The sequence below is a fragment of the Argiope bruennichi genome, chromosome 7 (assembly GCF_947563725.1).
Source record: "Argiope bruennichi chromosome 7, qqArgBrue1.1, whole genome shotgun sequence".
Taxonomy (NCBI): domain Eukaryota; kingdom Metazoa; phylum Arthropoda; class Arachnida; order Araneae; family Araneidae; genus Argiope; species Argiope bruennichi.
This window is the reverse complement of record NC_079157.1, coordinates 100,015,551-100,040,020: the sequence shown is the minus strand read 5'-3', so window position 1 is coordinate 100,040,020 and position 24,470 is coordinate 100,015,551. Positions and strand designations below refer to the sequence as shown.

Sequence of the window (24,470 nt, the reverse complement as noted above, 5' to 3'; positions counted from 1 at the left end):
GAGAATAGTTGAAGTAAATTTTGAAAGTTATTCAGATTCATCCAATTCTGAGGCAAACATTTTTTTAATTCAATTACAGGGAAATTATTATCATTTTATCATCTGAAAACTGTCACTTTTACTTCCATTTGCTGATATTTCCCGCCAGAATATTTTTTTTTTTGAATCACGTGACCATTCTAGTATACAAGTGCCATTTCGTCACTTTATCGTTTCCCACTTATAACCTTTTTCTTGGAATTCTTATAAGCGACTACTTCTCAAAGCGTTTGAAATCTAGTATTAAAAATCTCTATCCGTATATTTGAGTTCTGTCAAAAAAGTTTACAATTCCATGTAAGTAAGTAAATCTCAAAATCTTTTCGTATATATGTAGATGATATGTATATCAAAACGTTTTGAAATCGATAACGTTATTAAAATAAAACTTTAATGAGTATATTTGAGAATTAAATTATCCAAGTAAAAAAACTGAATGTTGTGCCACCTGTTTAAGGTTTCTGTATTGCATGTTTTGATAAATTACTATTTTCAAAATGCAAACTTTTCGATTCGATTATAATAAAATGAGTTTCTGTTGAGTTTTTAACTAAGAACATTTATTTTAATTTCATGGTTGTGGATTATTTTTAATTTATAAATGATTTTTTGATTAATAATTCTTGCAATGACTGCTTAAACTATGCTGGATCATTAAGATGAGCAATGAATGAATTTCAGACGTAAACTATCCTGTTTCTAAGAATCTCATTATTTTGAATGAGTTAATCTGTTTATAATTTTAGAATGAGTAATACCTGCATATTTATTTCTTTTAACATACAATAATACGATATAGGAAATATTATCTATGCCATCTGCTTTGCATTTCAATTTCTTATGTAGGCTTATTATTTTATTGAAAGTGTTAATAAACGTACATAAACAATACACAAGATATGTTTGCGACTATGTTAATATATCCAAATCTTCATTTCACCTAATAAGATTGAATTGCTTTTATTGGGAAGTTCAGTCGTTAATATTTGAAAAGGAAATTCCGCTTTTGAATGTATGAATTTTTTTCAAAAATTTGGAAAAATGTAATATTCATATGCTTTGAAGGATATTCGAGATTTTTAATCTGAGATTTAGATGCAATTTTTTTGTTGGAATGTCATTTAAACTGCAAGAGTTGCCTTTATTTAAGGGTCCCAAAAAGTATTTTACTGAAAATTTCTGTAATTCCTGTAAATTTCTTTTGTATCATAACTATGGAAATGCTACAGAAATTTGTAGATAATTCATTTTTCTCATAATTAATGTTTCATCTGAGATTTTTTACTTTACTTTCAATATTTAACAGCGATCTAGAATCTCTGTAATAGGAAAATAATTATCATTTTTTCATAAAAATATCAAGACATTCTACTTGGAATAAAAAGTACTTGGAAATATCACGTGGTTATAAAAATTTCTGGTTACGACTCATCAATATCATTTAAATCCGTAGAAATATTTGAAATTCATGACGTAAAAATTCTGTCTTTTTGGAAGTGGGATTTTAAGTATTATCTGCATACTTAAAATGATTTCAATGAAATTCCATTTTAATAGTTAATAAACTAGTTGAAGAATAAAACTCGTATTTAGTTCTTTAATTCAATAATCTAAAGTATAAATGTTAGTTTTTTTTTGGAAATTCCAAATGAATTATTCCTGCTTAATGTTGTGTACCGACGCAGTTAGTAGGTTGATTTTAATGAAACACTTTATTTAATGGTCAAATAACCATTAGTATCTAGCGTGATTCAGTTAAATAAGGTACTTAATAATACATCGATTACTAAGTAATTTATAGAGTTATTTTTCTGGAATCAATCATTCAAATAATTAATGGATTAAATCTCGGAGTTACCAGGTCTGTTACAAAGAGTCTTTTTAAAAAGATAAATATCTCGAATTTTATTTCTTTTCTTAAATGAAAATGATGCTTGGCTTTATTCAAATGGTGCTAATCTGAAAATATAAATATTAGTTTTTCTATGATCCCAAGCCTGAAGAATAAAATTTATGACAGCTCAGTCTCGTTTCAATAACTGTTTTCAGAGATATACTTCCGTCTCCAGATATCAAATTTTTCTGTAGTCATATATAATATAGATTAGTTCAGTCGCTAATTTTTTTTTTCATTTTTAGATAGCACTTTCATTTACTTAAATATTTATTTATTTATTTATTTATTTTTTTTTTTTTTGCAAAATTTCGTAAGATTTTTCCCCTTCAAAATTTTCTTAAACGCAGCACATTCGATATTAAAAGAATACCGTTCATCTCATTTTTTGCCTCAAAAGACCAAGATATTACCTGAACAAGTGAGAAATATTTAAATATTCTTGCATCGTTATTGTAAGAATTATTACTTATATAAAGTAAAATGGAAAGAAAACGCTATTAGATTAAAGTCGCAGTTTGATGAAGAAATTGACCTCCGCAGATGTTTTTTCAAGCCGTGAAGAAACGCTGTTGCATGTTACATAAAAATGAATTCGTTTTCAAATAATTACTTTTCATATACGAAGTACGGAGAAAGTACTGCAATAAATAAATAAAAATTCGATCCGAGGTTCTGATGAATCCAACATTTAAAACTTCCTTGAGTTCAATAAACGTATTTAGATGTTATTTGAAGGCAATAATAAAAAGTTTTCAACTGGACTCGTTACATTTGGTAAAGACACTTTAGATGAGCTTGCAGATATTTATAAAATTTATAACGAATTTAAATGGGAAAAAAATGTCTGTCTAGCGGTTGGAGTACAATAGGACTAGATAACTACAAAACGTAAAACATTAAATAAAAATGAGTACTGATTTAATATCTGAAATCCAGATTCTTATAGCATATTCAACCGATCAAATCCAAGAGTTGAACGTCTGTCATTTAGTTTGCATCTAAATACAATTATGATCTTACGACTATAATTGCAGTTCCATATCAAATCTTGGTTCGAATCTGTTGGGAGAAATTCGCCCAAAATGATTAATCGGACTATACATTTAATAGAAACCCTTGATTTAGGCCAAAGATCTATATTTCGTAACTAAACTACCCAAAGAAATGGCGACCTTACCGGAAGTCCATAATGTTATGCGGAAGAGATGAAATCGTTGTTGGAGAGTAGGCAAAAATTCGGTGAAGCAATTTCCGCTGATTTTCAGAAGAAATAGGTACATGATTAGCAAAAGGCTTCATTTTAATGAGGCGATTTAAGTTTTTTCATTTAAGGTGCCATAGTCCTTGAGGATATGTATTTTGCAGAGCATTTGAAAGGTGGTTATATTCCAAAAAAGTGTGTGAAATCACGGGAATATTTGTTTGAATTTTTCCGCTTTAATTGATTTTTTTGAATTAGAATGTATCATCATAAGGTCGCTGTGCTAATTTCATTTGAAATTTTGAAATATAAAAAATAGATTCAGTAAAGAGGTTTAATACTTATTCTATTCCTATTTATTAACTTTGCGAGGACTGCAATGAAGGAGTCATTTCCAGATTTCGGTAAAAATAATGCTCATGAAGATGGTTCAAACTACGCCTTTAGAGCACTGCTGTGAGAGCATATTAATTATTCTCAATAAAATAAAAATTGTGTACTTAAAATATAGGAATGTTTCACTATTTAAAATCTGCAGGTCTTTCGTCTCTCAGCTGAAAATACGTATTTAGAAGCTATTACTTAAATATTTCCTTGGTATTTAAATTTATGACGAAAGTTATTTTCGGATACAATCTTAGTATCAAAATGATATCTTTTTTATTCTTCATCCGTTTCAAAAATAGATAACTATTCCTCATTTCATATTTAGGGCACCTTCTTCTGTTCATGGACTTGTACATTGTACAACAACTACTTTCCTATGTACACGGATGGTTCCAAAGCAGTCTCATGGAGGCTGTGCGTATGTTTGTGACAGTATTGTTATCAGTCAAACGAATTTACTTCAGTTTTTACCTTATATATAGCGTATATATATCGTTCTATACAGTATATTGCGAGTAATATGTTTAAAAAGGCGATGATTTATTCCGATCCCTTCCAGTCCCCATTGAAAAGTCATGCCTACATTTCCGATATTAGGAATTTGCTTACGGATCTATTTCGAAATGCTTTTGAAATTCTTCTCTTTTAGATTCCTTCTCATGTGGGTATTCAAGGAAATAAAACATTGGACAATGCTAAAAATTAGTGAACGAATTATACAAATATGTCATTCATTATAATGTTGGGCGGTCTTGTATTCGTAAGTGGCTTTTCCAGAATTGCTTAGGTGATAGAAACCTTAAGACCGAAAAAAAAAATCTTTCAGCAGCCACCACCAACTTGCCGCCTACGTAGTGATGGTTTAATTATCTGATATTTTTTTATTGAATGTATATTACTGGACTCATTGGGTCTTAAACATTTTGAATCAGTTTTTTGTTGTCTCCTGCTTTTAAATGAACATAAAATACGTTTTAATATTTTTCAGTATTTAAAGGAGGCTGATTTTATCAAAGAAATTTGATTTCTTCTTATGATTGCTCTTAATTTAGGACCCCTTTCCTGAAGTTAGGATCATATCCTTTTTAATATGTTATCACAAATTTATTTTATTTTTGCATAGTTTTAAACCTTAGCTTTAAAGTTTTCATCTGGTATCGGCGCAAAATATCCAGAGAAGTGATCTTGCCCTAGAATAATACTCACTTAATTATTCACTCGTAATATAGGTTATTAGATTCCTTATTTAAACCTTATTATAATTCGTAACGAATTTTTTTAGTTCGCATTTAGGAATACAGCTAATGAGTCCCAAATTTATATTAAAAATTATGCAATGTTCAGAAATGGAAAGGAAATATTGCAGAATTCACTTTATCCCCCTCCCCATTTGCCCTCACTGGAATTTTGAATCACAAAAGCGTATGCCATCTGTTAAATCTGTAAATTATTTATAATTATTATATTAAATTATATATACAAAGTATTTAAATTAAAAATTATAATTATAAAAAAATGTGTTATATATTTGATTTTTAAAATTAAAGGGCTATTTTTGCAATAATTAAATCTCCACTTTTAACAATAAACAACTGCTTTATTCTACAACAAAACAAGTTACAACAGCGCTTAAAATAGAATATTACGGTTTCTGGTATAGTGTAACAATAAAAATAATATCAGTGTTTACTTAACTTTACAGAAACAATGTAATTTTAAACAGTGATATTCTTTTAAGCAGTGTTTTTGTTAAATGGGTCATTTCTGTAATTGAACCTGCTAGAGGTGTTGAGTTTGATTTTGAGCTCTTTTAAGAACGCATTTTTATTGGTGAATAACCTTTTTCCCGTAGTAAGAAATGGGTGTGCTAGAATATGTTTCTGTGGGCACATTCATATGGATTTATTTTCGAGTTTTTATAATGAATGACTGGATTTCTTGCGTTTACTTTATTCCGTATATTTTAATATTGAAAAATTGTCTGATGAATGAATTTAAAAAACGGGATAACGGATGTCAAACTTTAATGGATCACAAGCCAAATAATGCTAAAATTGATGCTGGAACCTCCATTGATGAAGCACTTCTGCTACTTAACGAGGAAGAATCTGACTCGAATTCTAACATTGACGAAGCTTTAACTCTTCCTCAACCAGAACCAGCTACCATCCAAATCACCCTAAACCCTTTCCTCAATCCTTTTTCCGAGTACATGATTTTCGATGATCCTCTGGCACATTTGGAAATGACTGAACAAGACGAACTTACTGCCTGTGCAGACTGGATTATGAAACACCAAGCATTTTTTTAAACTTGAAATGAATGCATATATAAAAACTTCAGCGAACAATCTACAATAGCTATCTTTGAAAATTATTTCATCATTTGTGGACCTCCGTTTAACAAGATTCAAAAGTAATAGGTGTTCTTCAACCTTCAGAAAATGCAACTAGAAAAAATAATAGTCGTATAATCTACGGTTATGAACTGTGAAAAGTGCCTGATTATTATAAGAAATCTCTTCCTCATTCCGAACAGACTTTTGTACCTAATCCTCTCACCTTCCGGATTGAAAAATAAAGTAAAAGTTCCTCAAGCTTCAAAAGAAATCCAGTCTTGAACATTTGTATATATTGTATATAGTTTTTTGTACATATTTTTTGTTTGTATATATATATATTTACACTGCGGACCATTTTTATTGCTTTGCTATTTGTGATATTGTTTCCTAATGATGGACTTTCCTGTATTTGGACTTGACTTGAAGACCGGATGCGGTCACCCTACTTGTGACTTTGTCTTTCTATAATGAAAGATATTCATCTAATTTTCAAGAGACTTCGCTGAAAGCAGAGATCGCTGGCCTCCTAACATCGCATCAAGCTTCTTTATCCGATCATCTTTGCTTGAAGACAATTCATTTTGGACTCTTATCAATAGGCGCATTCAATAGCATTTAATTTTAATCTACTTTCAAACCATCAACCCTCAAAATAAAATAGGCTCAACACCAAAATTGTCTCTATTACTGTGTTTATTTTCTTTTCATTCTTATTATGCTTTTGAATACTTATGCGCATAATTAAGATTTAAAATATTTATATTTATTCTTTCAAAATAATGTTTTATAAAGTAATTATTTTCAAATTACTTTTTTTGATGATATTTACGTAATGGAATTAAATAAACACAGAAAGATACTTGCATAAGTGTGCATTTAACTGACTTTGCCCAACCATGCATCAATTTACTCTTAACAACTTTTTTTAAAAGAGTTTTTGAGAATATTTTGAATAATGATTTCTTTTTTAAATAGCGTCATTATAAAACATTACGCATTTAATGGGGTGAAAACATAATATAATAAATGTTTTAGTTGTGTCCCTGAAGTCTCGATATCAAGGACATATTTTAGTTCCAGGCTGATGCTATTGTTATATAAATTATTATTTTAATTTATTTAAAAATAATAATTTCTTTAAAATTATTTTTTTAAAAAATTAATAATTTTTATTATGTTAAATTAATATTAAAGTAATTAATTTTAAATTAATTTTAAATATTTTCATGTTGTACAGTAATTATTGAAATCATGCTTAGAATGGAGGCTGTTCGATTAGTTCGATTTTTCGGCTTGGAATTTAGTTTATTTGTTTTGCTCGTTGTTATATAGATAATGTACACGTCATGGAAATTTCTCAAATTTCATGATTCACTGTTAGTTGATATACTAGTTATGGATTATACAACCATAATTTAAATAGACTGACCATTTAATAGATAATTATGAAAATATGGAATTTTTCCTCAAATTCCATATCAGTTGTCTCCAGTTGTAACGAATCAAAAATATAGATTAATCGACTATATAACTATTAATCGACTAAATTATAATTTTTGATAACATTGCAATAGTCTGTTGTCATCAAGAATATAATAGAAGAAATGTGTGGATAAAATGTTTATCAATGAGAGGAAAACGAGTGTTTTCTGATCACAAAGATCCACATGGTCCTTTATAACAGTATAGTTACTCTCAACTATTTTAAATTGTTTTCACAGATATTTTTTGTAAGATAACCTATCATACTTTCGCGTTCAAATAAATGCTGAATAGAAATGTTGGATGCACTTAGTTTAATTCCTTTCTTGCTTTCTACTGTAAACGTCATTGCCTTTCCACGGCTTCAGAATGGCCTTGTCAACCCAGAACCGTAGATGCTACACAAAATTTCCTTTCCATTATGAAATTTCAATTCAAAATCCATATGAAATAATTTCAAAGCGGTTTATCAGGATATAAATATATATACAGGTGGTTATCAAAATAATGGAAACACCTTAGATTTATAAAGAATCTTTTATTAGTATGGTGTAGGACAGTCTTTGGCATGTAGTACAGCTTGGAGTCGCCTAGGGATCGATTCATACAAATGTTGATAGGGTTTAGAGGAATATTGTACCTTTCTTCTTGGAGATGTTGTGAAAGTTCTGGGAGATATGCCGGCCGAGGATATCGATTCCGCATTGAACACTCTAAAATATGCCATAATGGTTCAATTATATTGAGATTGAGTGACTGTGCGGGCCAAGGCAGTAGTTTAACTTCATCCTCATCAAACGATGACTGGACAAGTCTCGCTGTATGGATAGGCATATTATCATTCTGATAAACTCCATCTCTTTCAGGAAACAAAGTTTGCATCATAGGTTGGACCTCCCAGCTAAAATTTCTCTATACTTCTAACCATTGATTGGTTTCGATGGTCTTTATAATGGATATTTAGAATTATGATAATTAAGGATTATCTCTTTTCGAAAATAATTAAGTAATCTGTGATCAATTTTTAAACAATTTTGGGATATTAAAGTACTTTTTACAGGTATTTCGCTTTATACAAAGAATCAACAGATAAATGATATCAGAAAATATTTCCTAACAGTAAAAAAATAATTGCAATGATAACAAAATTGCGAAATAAGTGCATAATATATAGTTTAATTAATAATAATTAAAATATATATTTCTACATAATTTCTATCTAATAACATGGAAAATATTAATATAAGCATGTGCACAGCATTTTGAGAAAGACTTGGCGCACTTTTATAATCCGATTTTAAATTTTTATCTGTTTGAGACAATGATAGAAAGTATTTGACATATAATGTGAAATTAAAAGACGTTTTTAAGTAAATAAAAGAATTAAAATATTTGCATAAATAAGAAAATCACTTTTAATAATGCAAAAAAAGTAAAAAATTATACATGATTTAAATCAACAAATTCACCTACTGATGTTGCGAAAAAAGAAGCCATTGTTTTCGAAACCAATATGCTTAGTTTTTAAAGAAAAAAGAAGTGCAAAAGAAAATTTTTTCGGGAAATGTTATGTCGACCGTACCCAATTCTGGGAAGCGAAATGCTGCGCGACAGTTTTTGAGTAGGTCAAGATTTGCGATATGGCGGCATAAAAAGTATTCTTGCACTAAGGTTCACCGCGAGTCACATGACTCATGTTGGGTATGCTTATTTCGAGAAGAAACAAGCGACTACCTTCCTTCATTTATATCTCAAATCTATGGTTTTTTCTTATGTATTTATTTAACTAATTTATTTGCCAATTACTGAATATCACTCGGAATATTTACATCAAGAATCTCACTGTTTTATGATATTGTTGCAAATTTAGATAATTCTGAATTACTAAAGTATCTCAATTTTCCACTGTTGCTGTGAATTCCGCCAAATTTCAAAATTATTTAATTATTATAAACATTAATTGTTAACAATATTTCCAGATTAGTGAACATACTTCCAAGCTAAAAACTGAAAGTGTCGAAATATTCTGATCAATTGTTCAACAGATTGTTCGAAATAGAAGGAATATAATACCATAGCAAGAATTTAAAAAAAAAAATCCTTTTTATCTGAAAATTGAAAACACACACACACACACACACACACACACACACTTTAAATTCATTTCCCTCAATTGCGTTTTTTGGGGGGAAAATATATTTTCTAAAAAGACTACTAAAATACTAAAAATATCAATTTGAAATTTGCCATTAGTTTTAGGTTAGAATACTACTTGGAAACTGAACCAAAGTATTAGTACAAAGATTACCATCGTAAATTCAGAATTTTTTCAAAGCTTAAAATCACATTAATTTCACAAATCTGATTTTTCTTTAAATTTGGTAACTTGCAAGAACTTTAAATTAATCCAAAACTGTTGCTTCAGTCTTTGGCCAAATACGTCAAATATTGTATATAACAAATAATATAAAATTCTGGTCAGTTGCTTTTGTTGGGAAGTGTTTGAAGAAAGGTCAAACTCGAAGCAAAAGTTTTCTTAAATATTTAATACTAGCCGCCTTTGGCGACCAGCTGGTTCGCCAATCTTAATGTTCGTTTAAATTTTAATAATTAAATATTTTACGCCATTCCTACTTTAATAGATTCTTCATCAAAATATTTTAAAACTTCAAATTTCGAAAGTCATATAATTCACTCATAATATTATAAAGACCTTCAGTCATAACGTAATATGTATCTCTCTCATTTTCTGTTAGCTCCCGTAGAATTTATGCTTTAAATTAAAGTGGAAAGAATGAATCTGCAATTAATATAATAATATTTTTTACTGAAACAAAGCATTTTTTTATAATATGATTACTGATAATATAATCACTGAGCGTTTAAACTTTATGGGCACTAAACAATATCTTTCTTAATTTATGTAATATCTCAAGAATTTGTCAACAAAATTTTCTCAGATTCATCATGAACAGATCGATTCATTAACAATGTTTAATTTTAAATGCATCAATCACTAAGAAAATGAAATGAATCGTTTAAAATAATCGGTCGAAAACAGGTTTAAAAAAACTACTTAAAAAATGATGTACTTAAAACTATAAGCATATACAAAAAATATATAACTAACATAAATACAATTTAATTACAAAAGCATGCAACTAACCTAAAAATAATTTAAATCAAGAATCATCCGTTGATAATATTGTCAACAATCGGAACACAAAGCGCATGTGTGAATTTTCTTCGCCAGTTACGGTAACGCAAATGCGTGAATTTTTCTACGCCAGTTGGGGTAACGCTATGCAGATTATACATTTTTAATTTCCTTTATTCTGTGTTATTTTAATTCAAAAGTACTTCAGAATGAATCTGAAACATGAATTAATTAACAATGTTTAATTTTAAATGCATAAAACATTAAGAAAATAAACAGAATCGTTTGAAATAATCCGCCGAAAAATGTTAACCCTAGCCTCATTACTGTTGGGAGGAAAAAAAAAACTGAAGCTTTACTCATTTGGCGGTGGAGAAAATGGAAGATTTTTTTATCGGAAAAGTTGGCGGTGGGGAAAATGGAAGATTTTTTTGCCGGGAAAGTTAGTTTTTAATTAATTATTAAAATTCAGATTAAAATTTCAAAAAAGGGACCCCAGGTGCACATTCCCGACCTCTAAGGTATACATGTACCAAATTTGGTAGCTGTAGGTCAAATGACCTGGCCTGTAGAGCGCCAACACACACACACACACACACACACACACACACACACACACACACACACACACACACACACACACACACACACACACATTGAGCATTATTATAAGTATATAGTTATCAGGCAGAAAATATTCTAAAATGTAAACTTTTCCCATAAGTGTCATGGTAAAATAGCAATATCGCTTCAAATGCCATCCCTTAAATAAAACACGCTTCCTGACATAATTGAGCACTTCAAATTCAAATTTAGAAATATTTTCCTATAAATCTATACTCATTAAATCATTTGAATTAGCGCTTTCTTAATACAATTTTTTTAAATGATTCTTTTCTTGATTTCAGGAACATTTAAGGCTCGTTCGAGGGATGGAAGAAATGGAGAGAGAGATTAGGTCTGTAAAAGAGTCAAAAAGTGAAAGATCCCTGGAGTGATCAGCTGCAAGAGGTAATTCGATTTTACGATTTCATTGCATTATTTAAGAGTATGCGAAATAACAAAGGCGTATTATTGATTTACCAAATCATTTGCCTTTACGAACCTTCCAGAGTTTGATAAAGACCTTTTCAAAAATATTCAATAATTTCCCTGCACCTGCGTATGCATAACTTCATTTGATATGAAACAAGCTGATGTATCCGGTGTAATTTCAGAGTAAAATATTTCTTATGTAAAATCTGTTCTTGTTCAAATTACAATATCCAGTGCTTTTATGGAGTCTGATATGCTTTCAATTTATAATAAAATTTCAATTCAGTTAAGTGATTTGTAACAACTTTCATTAAAATGTTTTAATGAGTGTTACAAGGCAGATGATTAATCAACTTTCTAACAAATAAAAATAAACGGAGCAGGTATTTGTTCTTAATATAAATTGTTAATCATTCGCTTTTTAACTTTTTTTTTCTTCCACATATCTGCTAAAATCTTTTAACACAGGTCTTAAGTATATTTTTTCTGCAGTAAAAGAGATCTCTAAACATTTTATATAAGTTAATTTTCAAAACTTAATAAAATAAGAAAAACAATTCGTGCGGCTATGAAATTTGTATCGGAGGAAAGTTAAATTCAAGTTTAAAATCAACACGAGCAAATCGTTTTTCTAAATTTTTTTTTTTTTTTTTGGTTTGGTGAATTTTTAATTAATTTTATTAATGACAAGATTTTAATAGTAATCATTTTTTTACTATCATTAACTAAATTTTAGAATTAATTAATACAAATCTTACCAGAAACAATTTAAAAAATAAAAAAAAATGTAAAGAAAAAAACAAAGGCAGAATAGTTAAAAATTCTCATCGATAAGTAGAAACCTATCATATTACCATCTGACGAAACAATAAATTGGTTTTAATCTAAGTTTACAAATTTGCTTTTAAATGAATTTTGAAGGTTTTTAAATATGGAGAAAATATTATGCTGCAATGAAATCTCCATTATTAAATAGATAATATTGGTCTTTAAAGAGGTGTAAAAATATCTTTTGTGTAACAAATTTTTGAATCATTGATGAAATTTCTAAAATCACAATTTTCGCTGTCTGATTCAGCATCTCAAAAAAAGATTTTGAAAATTGCACAGCTGACTAAAAATTTTCTTCAGATTAGCGATTTCAAATCGCTTTTTTATATTATTGAAACTAACACGCATTTGCATTTTCTATTTTCGATATTCCCATTGATTACAGGTACTTAACTCGCGAGAAACAAGGAAATGTAAACTTAGTTATTCTATGATAGTTATAATTTGTTATATCAAATTTTTCGTATTTTCCCGAAAAGAAATTCCGTATATTACATCTGAACTACGATAAATTAATTTAAATTCGATCATATTACTCTGCCCCCTCCTCATTATTTCGAAATGACTGGATCTCAGCAGAAAGTTATTACTTTTTAAAACTAATTTTCTTAACGTTATCAATATGTGATAGTATTTATAGAAGATATATTCATGCTTCCTCGATCATTAAACTCTATACAAATGTGTTGCCAAATATCTTAAAACTCGAGTCATGGCTTAGTAAAAGCTGGTTTTATATTTTACTTCAACATATGATTACTTCTCCTTTAAAATTGTTTCCTGTGATTCTTGAATTACATAAAAATATGGATTTTGTAATGTAAATAACGATAATAGCAAATTTCAAACATTTTAAATATAAGCTTGGAAACTGTATCAATTTATTCTTTTTACAATGGTTGATTTTAAGTCACTCATACAAACCCTCAAAGGAGAATCGCTCTTATTCCTGAACATCTTATCTAGGTAAATATTTGATTTGATCGCCGTCGTCCTTGCATAGGGGTAGCGCATCTTCCCCGTGATCTAGGCGTCCCGGGTTCGAGTCCCGGTTCGGGCATGGTTGTTCTTCATCTGTGTTCTATCTGTGAGGTGTGTGAATGTGCCCCCCTGTAAAAAGGGGTTGTGCAAGCGAATGTGTGAGTTTCACCTTCATATCAGCTAGAAGTCAGACTTCTGCCCTCGGGTGCTCAGGGATCTTTACCCTCAGAAGCTACTTTCTGTGGTAACGCGGACACGACATCATTATCATCATCATTTGATTTGATCCGCTTCTTTATTTTTCAAATTTATTTCTTTCAATCTATTATCAATATGTTATTATTAACTCTTTTATTTCGTCACAAATTACATTATAAATCTTAAAATTAACGAAAAAAATTACTATAAATAAAAAGTATTTGAATTTTATAAGTTATTAAAATTTTAGGTAAAAGTGTATTATTAAATTAGTGATGAGAAAAAAAAAAGCAAAAATATTGATTTAAATAATAAACTAATGTTGAAAACTCTGTTAGTGAGCAACTATCAATCAAGTCGTGGCTTCAAATCTGGCGGATTTTTCTTCGTCCCGTCGAATAATTTTTTGATTTTGAATCGCACGGGACACACTATACGTATAATAATACAAAACTTAAGCATCTGTTTAAAGATAAACGTATTGCTACTTGCTTTAAAATAAAATACATTTTTTAACTATTCCGTTTTTTTATCATACGTTGCTAACTTGCTTATTAGAAAAATGAAATATATTGAACAGTTTTCAATTTATAGTACTGATTATTGTATGCATCTCCGATCACTTTGCTTTTTCGAGATACTCTTGTTTGCAATTACCATGATACGTAAATTTTTGGATACGTTCAATATACTATTGATGTATTATATTCTGATACATATCAAATGAATTAAATGAGTTTCATCAATAATTTTGAGTACTATTTTTATTTGGAAGAAAAGCAACGGAAAGAAATTTCCGATCTTCCAAATTTTTCATTGGCGTAAAATGATTCAGTTGTTGGCATTTACAGAATTTGTGGATATAGCATTTTATATATTGGCTTAAACTTTAGTATTAATTTTACATTATTGTATTTTTTATGCCTACATTAAATAATACAATTGTTTTAATAGTTCCATATGTTTTAAAATTTAAATTAGAACCTTGGACAATTAACATTATTAAATCCATGACATGGATTTAGCGGCAGATGAAATAAGCATTCAGGCTGCTGTGGGAGAAGCAGAAATGCAGATACTAGCGGATGAGCCACCCCTCATGCCAGCGCAACAGCAACAGGTTGTTTTGCCGCAATCAGTATTCGCTAATTTAAGGGTACGTCTGCTTTTTAAATTATATCTGAATTTTTTAAGTATTTAATAATTCCTATTTGTATTGCAGTTAGTATTTCATAATAATCATAAAACTAATTGTGAGATACAAAAATGTACTACTACTTGAACTAAGTCTTGATAAAAATGTACTTAAATGTATTGCTGCTGATTATCCTTCTGCATTATAAATTGTCAGAAATGTATACGTTGAACGGCATAAGTATGAAATTATAGAAAATTTTGCTGTTATATAAGTTTTGATACTTATAGGCATGTGAATGTACAAAACAACAGATAGTCGCTATTCTGGAAATTTCGCTCAAAATGATATAAAATCATACGCTTGATGCTAAAATCTCGATAACAAATTTCATCATTCTAGCTCTTTACGTATCGTTTTTATCGTGTTTTTCACTCGGAGAGAGAAAGGTTCGGAAATCAAAATACTTTCTCTGTCAAGCTTTTTCTCTGAAACTATTCAAGCTTTGAAAGATTTCCCACTCTCTCTATTTCCTACTTCCTGTTTTCTTTTTTGGAATGCATCGCTGACTTTTCATAATTTTAACTACTCAGTCCTATGTAGAGAATGAAAACCACATAGCAATAAAAATATAATCAACCAAGATGCAAAAAATATCATGAATTTAGACGAAAATAGGATTTTGGCACGACAGGATTAAAACTGTTACCAATTATTTCTACACATTTATGCATATCATTCAGCATTTTTATTTGCTTTAGAATTTGTTATGATGTTAAACTGAATGATCCGAGGTTTAATATTTACACCTGTTTCGAAATGATCGAAAGATGCGTTATCCCTTGATATTGACTGATTCATAACTTGGCGAAATAGGCATTGTAGCTTTCTCACAGCTTTGGGGGCACCTGCGATCTCTAGATATTTTTTTTGCATTTGAAGAAAAAAAAAAAATTAAAGGTCAAAGGTACTGTACTCCAATTTCTTCTTATGAAATTAAGTAGCGTTGAAATTTTAGAATATTATTCTCATAGTATCCATTTTTAATTACAGTTTGCAAATTTTATTTTGCGCTTTTTTTATGAGTTTAACATGTTATATTGTTTTATAATAAATGTCCGATCATATAATTAAAAAAAATTAGACTGTATTATAAATCTTAATTACTTTTTTCTCTTTTCCTTGTTCTTAGTTTTGAATTTGTACTCTAGAGGACTTTAATTTATTCTGGTATATTTAATGAATGCCATAGGTGAAAGAGTACTCCACAATTGCGGTCCAAACATTTTATATAAGTACTACCTTCATAAGAACCCTATCACAGATTTCTAAAGAAACTCTTTGGCCATTTCCCAAAATTATTGTACGAAATAGCACCCTGAGTGCGCATAATGTAATGTAGATTTTGCAATCTCGCATATCCTGAGTGTGCTCCACCATTAATTCTCATCCTATAACGTAATTTAACTCATCATGATTTAATATACGGGATTTAATATACGGGATTTAATATATATGATTTAATATATATATATATATTAGTGGGAGAACCTCTCAATCAGTATATTTTTAACTTTTTACGGCTAGTGGTTTCTATCTTTTTCTATAGATATTTTTCAACATTTCATTTGTTTTTCTTAACATACCTCTCAAGTTTTGATCACTGCTATCTTAACGAATTATTTTTTTAATGTACTTTCTCTATTTTAACTATTAACTCCTCACGTGGTATCATCTTAAACTATATGATTGGCGCAGTATAGCCTATTTTTGGCTCTTGCGCCACTAAATTTAAATTAATCAATCAACCAACCAACCCAATTATTGTATTTAAGCGATAATAGTTTAAATAAATGATTTAGCTTGATAAAATAGCACAAAATCCGGCCTTGGCATTTAAGCATCTGATATAGCAAGGCTAGTTCAGGAAGAAATCCTGTTAAACAGTGAATCTTAATAGTTAATTAATGTTATTAAATTTCTTTCAAAAGTAATAGCAGAACATTTATAGTTCTACAGCTAAAATAATCGACAAATAACAACTGTGGCTGATTGAGATTCGCGAGGATAGAACTTGGGACCTTGTGGTTTGCAGCCCAGTAACATAACCACAATACAAAAGCAATTGCTCGTGCCAGCGTAGCTGTTAACTGGCTTATAAGCTTTCAGTACACGACGTGTAATCTTCGAAAAGAAAAATGGTTTGACTGAAATAAACTCTGGCTGATAATTTATCGAACTAAATTGACTTTGAACAGAAAGATTAGGTGGTCACTTGTGTATTTTTATATAACATTACAAAGCAAAAAGCTATAGAAATCAGTTTATTTTGTTTTCTCTGTTGATATAAAGCGGAAAATAACACCGGCATTTAATTAGGTACATTAAAATATAAATGTAACAATGCAAATATTTTGAACAAATGAAGTTCGGCAAAAATGTTCTTCCCGTGTTTTAAATATATGCTACATAAAGATGAAATTATATTTGATAGAATTTGCCAATACCTCATATCGGGTGATTTTGTATGAATTTTCATAATTTTAGAAAAACTGGTCCCCTTGAAAAAATATTAGAGTGTTTTAGACTTTAAGAATATAAGTGACATTAAGATAAAGGGAAATGCCCTACAAAAGTGTCCATTCTAATTACAAATTTACCACATTACTCATCTCTAAATATAAAATCATTTGTATGAGAGGTTCATTCTGTGATCTTGAAGTCGAAATACAACCTGCACTCCTAAACATTGCAAAGCTATTATATTTTTTTTTCCTATAAAGAGAGTGTTATCACATTTAAAAGTAAAAAAAAAAAAAACGAAACTAAGCCGTGATATTTCTATAAAGACAATTCAATGTGTATCGGATTTTTAAACAGAAATATATTTTAACATTCTATGTATTTCTTCCTCATGATTGTATTGTAGAATATCTTCATAATGCCTGAATTTCTACAAAAGAAAGTTGTTTCCAACAATATACTATAACTCATAAAAAGATTTTCAAAACTTTTTATGAGTTATAGTATAACTTTTAAAATTTTATTATGTGGTTTTCAGATTTTTAATTATTTAAGGTTTTTCAGTATATTTTATAATTTGAAGTTTCAAGATTGTGGAATCTAAAAATTATTTCACAGATTCATTAACTGATGGCACCACATATGCGCATTTAATTTTAAACTAAATTATTGCGTTCGTCATCAATTGATAGCTCCCAATTTCTTTCTTTTTTAAAGATTTTACTGTTGAGTCTCTTGGAAGCTATCATGTTTAAATACATTATTTGGTATCTTCTGTTTTCGAATATTTTAATGTAAATAATATTACATTTGATTATAGAAAGATTTACTCTTTGTTTCGTTATTTTTAAAGTCAATATGCATTGAACATAATCATAATTTAATAGCTATTAAAATATTAAAAATGTACGCTTCTGAGCGATTCAATTGCGCAACAATTTAGAATTTTAATGCATGAAGATGGGAGAAATAAATTGATTTAAAAATTTTATCTTTACAGGCATGCTAAATTTAGAAAACCCATTCACGAAGTCAGCTAATAATTTATGGCATTAAAACATGATATTTGTAAATCAATCTATCAGTCAAAGAACTCTGCAATAAATTAAAAGCATCAATGCAAAGTTCTGATTCCTTTCAATCTCTTAATCACACTATGATTGATTATATTAATTCGGGACATAAAAATTTTATCTCCCGAGTAAAGAAACTCTAGTAAATTAATAAAAAGCATGAGTTGTAATTTTATATTGCTTGACGAATTATTTTAAATTATTTCTTATATTAGAGTATTTCCCTGTCTTCATTACAAGCAGACATAAGTAAACATAATTACCATATTCTGTCTAAAAAGTGTATTTTGACATTGTTTCAGGATCTCGCCCATAGATGGCGATTCTATCACATGATAAATTTTGTTCATTCGTTTTGTATCTTAACGTTCAGTTGAAGAATGGTATTCTGTGTTCGAGACATGCAATATGTCAACGAAAATAAAATGGTGTTAATAAGACAAGATTTTTTATATGAAGAGATTTACAGACATAGTTAAGCCGTCAACTTTTGCACGAGTTGAATATACAGAGTGGTTAAAATTAAAGTTCCACCTTGGCATGGTCATTAAAGGAAAACTGCTTTACCAAATGTTATCAAACTTTGTAATAAATTAGAGAAGGTTATGGGAATTTCTTTTTCGCCTTAAAAACGTTGAAAAACTTACTAATAGTGGTGAAATGGCGCTGTATGCAATAATATTAAGCAAATTAGAACATGAAAACACCGGTTTAAAATGTGTTTTATTGTTTCTGAAATGTGTTACAAAGCATGTTCAATATGTGTTATCTCAAAAGCACTTTATGCTGATAATCTAAACAATTTAGCTGAAATGAAAGATGCGATTCACCGAAGTGTGCATAACTTTCCTCCTGATATGCTAAGAGCTACTGTTGAGAATGCAGTTATGCTATTTAACTTGCTTTCAGAAAATGGTGAACGCCACATTGAACATGCTTTTTAGCACGTTTCAGAAACGATTAAACACATTTTGAATCGATGTCTTCATGCCCTATTTTGCTTACCAATATTGCATGCAACATTATTTCCCTCCTGGTGGCGAGTTGTTGAACTTTTTTTTTTTTTTCGACGAAAAGAAATTTCCATGACTTCCTTTAAACTATTACCAAGTTTGGTAACATTTGGTCCAGTATTTTTCCTTTTATGATCATTTCAAAGTAGAACTTTTATTATAACTACCCTGCATATCGATAGTATGTGAAATTTGAGATGTATTGGAACACATTTGCTACTGTTGTATCTAACAGTTGAATGCCAGCTCATAAATTAATTCTTAACCCTTTTGGTACATTTGACGGATCAGAACGTTCCGTATTTGTTTGAATTTAGGTTTCTTTCTTTCTGTCTTTTTTTTTTAAATAATTCTAATAGCTTAAGCAATCTCAATATCATACGGCAGTATATATTCTGAATAATAAGAATAAATTTTGAAATGCTGTAAAATTTATTTTTGTACAATAGTATTTTTGGAATGCTAAAGCTCAGCTAATTTTTAATTAAAATTCCAGCTCCTTAGCTGAATAATTGTTATGAACTTTTCCCCCATTACTTTTTAATTTGTATGCTTCATATGTTCTATTATATTTAAATAATTATATAATTTTTCCTAACTCAATACCTTTAAAAAATGGTTTGTCTCAATTTCATTTTATATTATTCTTTAAATTATTTTATATGGTATTAATGATAAAGAATGCTTTTATTGATATGTTTATTCAATCATGATTTGATAACTATCAAAATTTTGACACTGATGGAATTTTCATTACAATTGAGTCATTCTGCAATATTTCATATTCGATTTGGGGGAAAGTTATTGTAATAAAGGGGATTCTATGTTTTTAGAAAAATATGTTAGCTGATTGATGGAAGTTTACTACCCATATTTATGATTTATTTTCTTATTTTATTTCTCTGCATATGCTTACAGTTGGAATGTATGTGATGTTTACAGTTGAATAGAAGAATTGCCATATGAAAAGAAATTAATATTTCAGGGCCCTCCAATGACAAAAACAGTTCTTCTTTGCCAACAAATTTACCTGCTTTTGAATTACAGTGGTATGATGATCCTCAGAAGTCTACTCAGAGTGAAATGTTTCTCAATGATAAGAATTTTTCATTGGAAACTTCCAGAGATCCTGGATGCAGTGCTGGAGTTTCAGGGATTTCAGTTCCACATAAAGAACCGTCTATGGCTTCATCATCTGCACAAGCTGATGTATTAAGGTATGAAATTTTTTTGTGAATATTGTATGAAAGTTATTGTTTCTTTAGGACACTAGATGTCTTATTTTGTTGGATAAATGTATAAATATAAGAAATTGTAAAATGAGTATGGTACTTAGTTTGCATTGTTATATGATAAGCAGTTATCTCTACTACTAATAAAGAACATGTTAGTGTACATGCATGTGCTTGTCTTTTGCACTCTGTAAGTTTAGCTTATACATATATTCTGAAGGAATGTCTGTATATATATATATATATATATATATATATATATTCCAGAGGGAATGTGCACTTTGGTGTTTTTCTACAATAACATCCAAAAATGTTATTACTCAAAACATCATCATTTTAAAATTAAAAAAAAAAACTACTGTCTTTAGAATGATGCTAATTTAGTTGTCATGCAATTTTCCTACTAATTTTGATAGCTAAATTTTTTTGCATTATATTTTAACAGTACTTTTTATTTTTGCAATGAAATTCAAACTTATTCAATTGATCCATTGGATATTTAATTGCTTTTGTTGAAACCAAGAAAATGAACTGACATTGTCACAAAAGATGACATGCAATTAAAAAGTATATTATTCAGACATTTGCTTATTTAATAGCCATATGACATCATGAGACTAGACTCTTTTGGAAGGTTTATGTACTCAATAAGCAGAACAAGAGTAAGTTTATTAAATTATCATGATTTAAATGTCAGTTACAGTTTGATACTTAAAACTATTTTGTTAAGGCACTCATAAACATTTAGTTACACTTAAGAATTTAACTGAGATTAAATTCGGTAAATATACTTGGTGAACCAGTAGGTTGCTAAAAGAGACTAGTCTAAATATAAAAAACATACTCCTTGCCAAAATATTGTCACAATATTAATCAGTTTCTACTGAAATTTATTTTCTTTTCTTAATGGTTTAATATCTAGCTTCATATCATCTTAAGAATACAATAGATTTATATATATATATATATATATATATATATATATATATAACTCAATATCAGAGTGTGAAATTTTGTATGCATATATATTAAAATTATATATTAGAATATGTCAAATATCTTTAAAAAAAATTTAAATACCTTATTTTAAAAGTTTTAATTTTAAAAAGTTTCATGCATTTTAATTTTTTTTCTTTTTCATTACAGTACAAGCCTGGTTATCGAAACTAAAGCAAACGGGGCATTTTGGACAATGAAATGATTCAATCATGAACATCCATTATTGTTTATTATCTAACTGCAATATATAATTTTAAAATGTTTTGTGTGTAAAATGAATTTAAGTCAATGTTTTTGTAGGCTATACTTAAGATCCTTTTAAATTTAAACATATATTTTTAAAATTATAGTAGGCACATCACTAAGTAATAGTTTTTATAGCATTATTAATCATTTATAAACTCGGTAATTTTTGTTTACTCCTTGCGTCTTTTTAGAAATTTCAGAACCATACTCTTTTACCATCTTTTTAGTAAAAGAATGTCATCAGGTTTTGTTTTAACTTCATTGCTCAACGAATCTTAGAGCAACTTAAAATAATGATTATTTTCATTCAGATTGTGATTATGAATATTGACCAAATTTTATATAGTTCCCTGTGTATATGGTGATGCTTCACATGTTGTACTAACATTTCCTGACAAATTTTATGAAAGCTTACAATCTTGCCAGGTAACTTAATTGGTTTGCATATTATCTTAATCTGTTCCTTACTCGTTATCATTACCCTTCTCATTTTGTAGTGCATTTTTAAAAATTTTTTTGTCTTTAATATAGATAGTTACAAGAGATCATACTGTATATCTTTTACCAGTAATGCTGCCTCTCATTAATTTCTGTATAATTTCAACTTGTATTGTCACCATTAGAGTAAAACACATTTTGATCTAAACTTTTAGTTTATAATTTGTGTGCATTGTCTTTCTTCTTAATAAGAAAATTATGTTCATTGATTGTATTGGTTGAAAGGAAAAAAATGTCTTCTTTTTTCAGTTGTGAAAGTCTCAGTTCTGGAGAAGATGACAGGGCTTTGGGAAGTTGCCCTTTGGATTCCGAACCAGAAAAAAAAAAAAGGTTGAAACTTCATTTGGCGGGAATTCTCTTTCATTCTGCTTATAGTTCTGTGATAATAGGTGTCTGCAATTGAATCTGCCAATGAATCCAATTTCTAACAATCTGCAATTAGCACCAACATCTGTTCGACAGATAGTTGAAGAATATGAAATGCCATTCCAGTGAAATTGATTTTTGTTGTTGATACTGATAAAAAAACAAAAAAATTATCATACTAGAAATTTTTTACTAAAAATGCCAATTTATACTTGAGGATGAAATTCATTTATGCTTGTATCAAACAATCCATGATAATGTAAGATAAGGGAACTTAATTTTGACTATAACTTTTGAATTAGATTTTGTTAACATCAATGTCGTATGGATGGCTTTTGTTTATTATTTTCAGAAATATATGATATTATAATACTAGATATAACTTTTAATTAAGTCATATTAGATTACAGAATTTTTTAAAAACTTGCTTTTGAATGCATCTTTTGTATTTATATATTACACATATTGGCCAATTAATTAAATTTAAAAAAAGGTTTCGAGTATTGAATATGAATTTATTAATCAAACATTAATGAAAATATTATTGAAAAATGACATGCATCAAATGATCATAAAATTTTTTAAAAATGTGTATATGAAAAAAAAAGAATATTATTAAATAAATTAATTATGTATGAGATTCATGGAAAGAGATTTCTAGTATAAGAAAAGTATTTTTATTATACTTTCTGACTATTAATATGAATATCATATTTTAGAAAAGAACATTGCTTTAAATACAAATCTAAGAGTAGTGGAGGAAGAACATATTAAAAGTGCAATGATGGGAAATAAAAATCTGCGAAGAAAATTAATTTAGAATAAAATATTAGTAGAGATTGCCAATGAGAAAAAATGTCCAATTCCTGCCGTTTTTTTAATCAGAATCATAGACACTGCTTATTTCAGAATCCTGTGCTTATTATTTTGGGATAATTTTTCTCTGCAGAAAGGAGATCTGCAGTGTGTAACCAGATTGCTTATCTAGAGTTCTGTATTAATTGCATTTTCCCTTTAACTGCTGTTTTATGATGTTGATTTTCATTTTCTTTTTCAATCAACTATTTTATTTTTATGCATAATTTGTATAATACTTATGTATATTTGTTATTAAGACATGACGCTTCCATCTGGTATCTGAGTTTCTTTTATGCAAACTCAAAAAACTTTTGCTATATCAGAAAACAACTAGTATTTATTTTCTTATTTATGTAGGGGAAAATATGTTTCCTTTATTTTGGATCTTTCAGTGTTAACTTTACACTTTATTGATAGATATTCTGCTTTTCCATATTTGAGTCGTATAGATATTTCCAAATTGCTCTGCATTTATATAATTGCATGGAGTTGTATTTGGAAAACATATTATAAAGTCAGAGTTTAATTATCATATAATAATTTTAAATCTTTTGTCAAAAACCTTTAAGGTTTTATTCACCTCTCTAATTTACAGCTTTGATTAATAAAGACTTTTTGAAAGTATATTATCTCTGAAATATAATGTAAATATATATATATATATATATATATATATAAAATCATTATATAATTTCATTACAAAGAGCTAATAGGAAAAATTTATTCTACTTTATTTTTCAGATATTTGAGGTCATATTTTTTTAATATTAGAAAAGCTTGTTAGCTAGTTTTTTTTAACGCCATGCTGTACAATAGGATATATTTGAAATACTGTCATTTTTATTTCTTCTTCTTGTTATTATTAATTACTTCTGTTTTGATTTGAAAAGTAGCTTCTCTGGTAAAGAAGTTTAAATTTAAAAATTAATTTTTTATTATTTTTAATTATAAAATTCTTTTATTTCTTTATTTGTTTAT

General features: G+C 28.5%; 1 protein-coding gene across 4 annotated transcripts; it reads left to right on the top strand.

Annotated features, from left to right (window-relative positions):
- Window positions 1-211: 211 nt before the first annotated feature.
- Window positions 212-23,098, top strand: LOC129975887 (uncharacterized). Of its 4 annotated transcripts, none has more exons than XR_008785057.1 (5): window positions 212-336; window positions 11,413-11,515; window positions 14,531-14,705; window positions 20,279-20,510; window positions 21,672-23,098. XR_008785057.1 is itself a non-coding variant. In XM_056089158.1 (5 exons), exons 3-5 carry the CDS (start codon window positions 14,565-14,567, stop codon window positions 22,669-22,671), a joined length of 465 nt encoding a protein of 154 aa, XP_055945133.1. In that variant the 5' UTR covers window positions 212-336; window positions 11,413-11,515; window positions 14,531-14,564; the 3' UTR covers window positions 22,672-23,098. The 4 variants fall into 4 exon arrangements, 3 of the variants coding, with proteins under 3 accessions (XP_055945133.1, XP_055945132.1, XP_055945134.1); XM_056089158.1 differs by having other exon boundaries at window positions 20,341-20,510; window positions 22,518-23,098; XM_056089157.1 differs by having other exon boundaries at window positions 20,341-20,510.
- The last annotated feature ends 1,372 nt before the right edge of the window (window positions 23,099-24,470 follow it).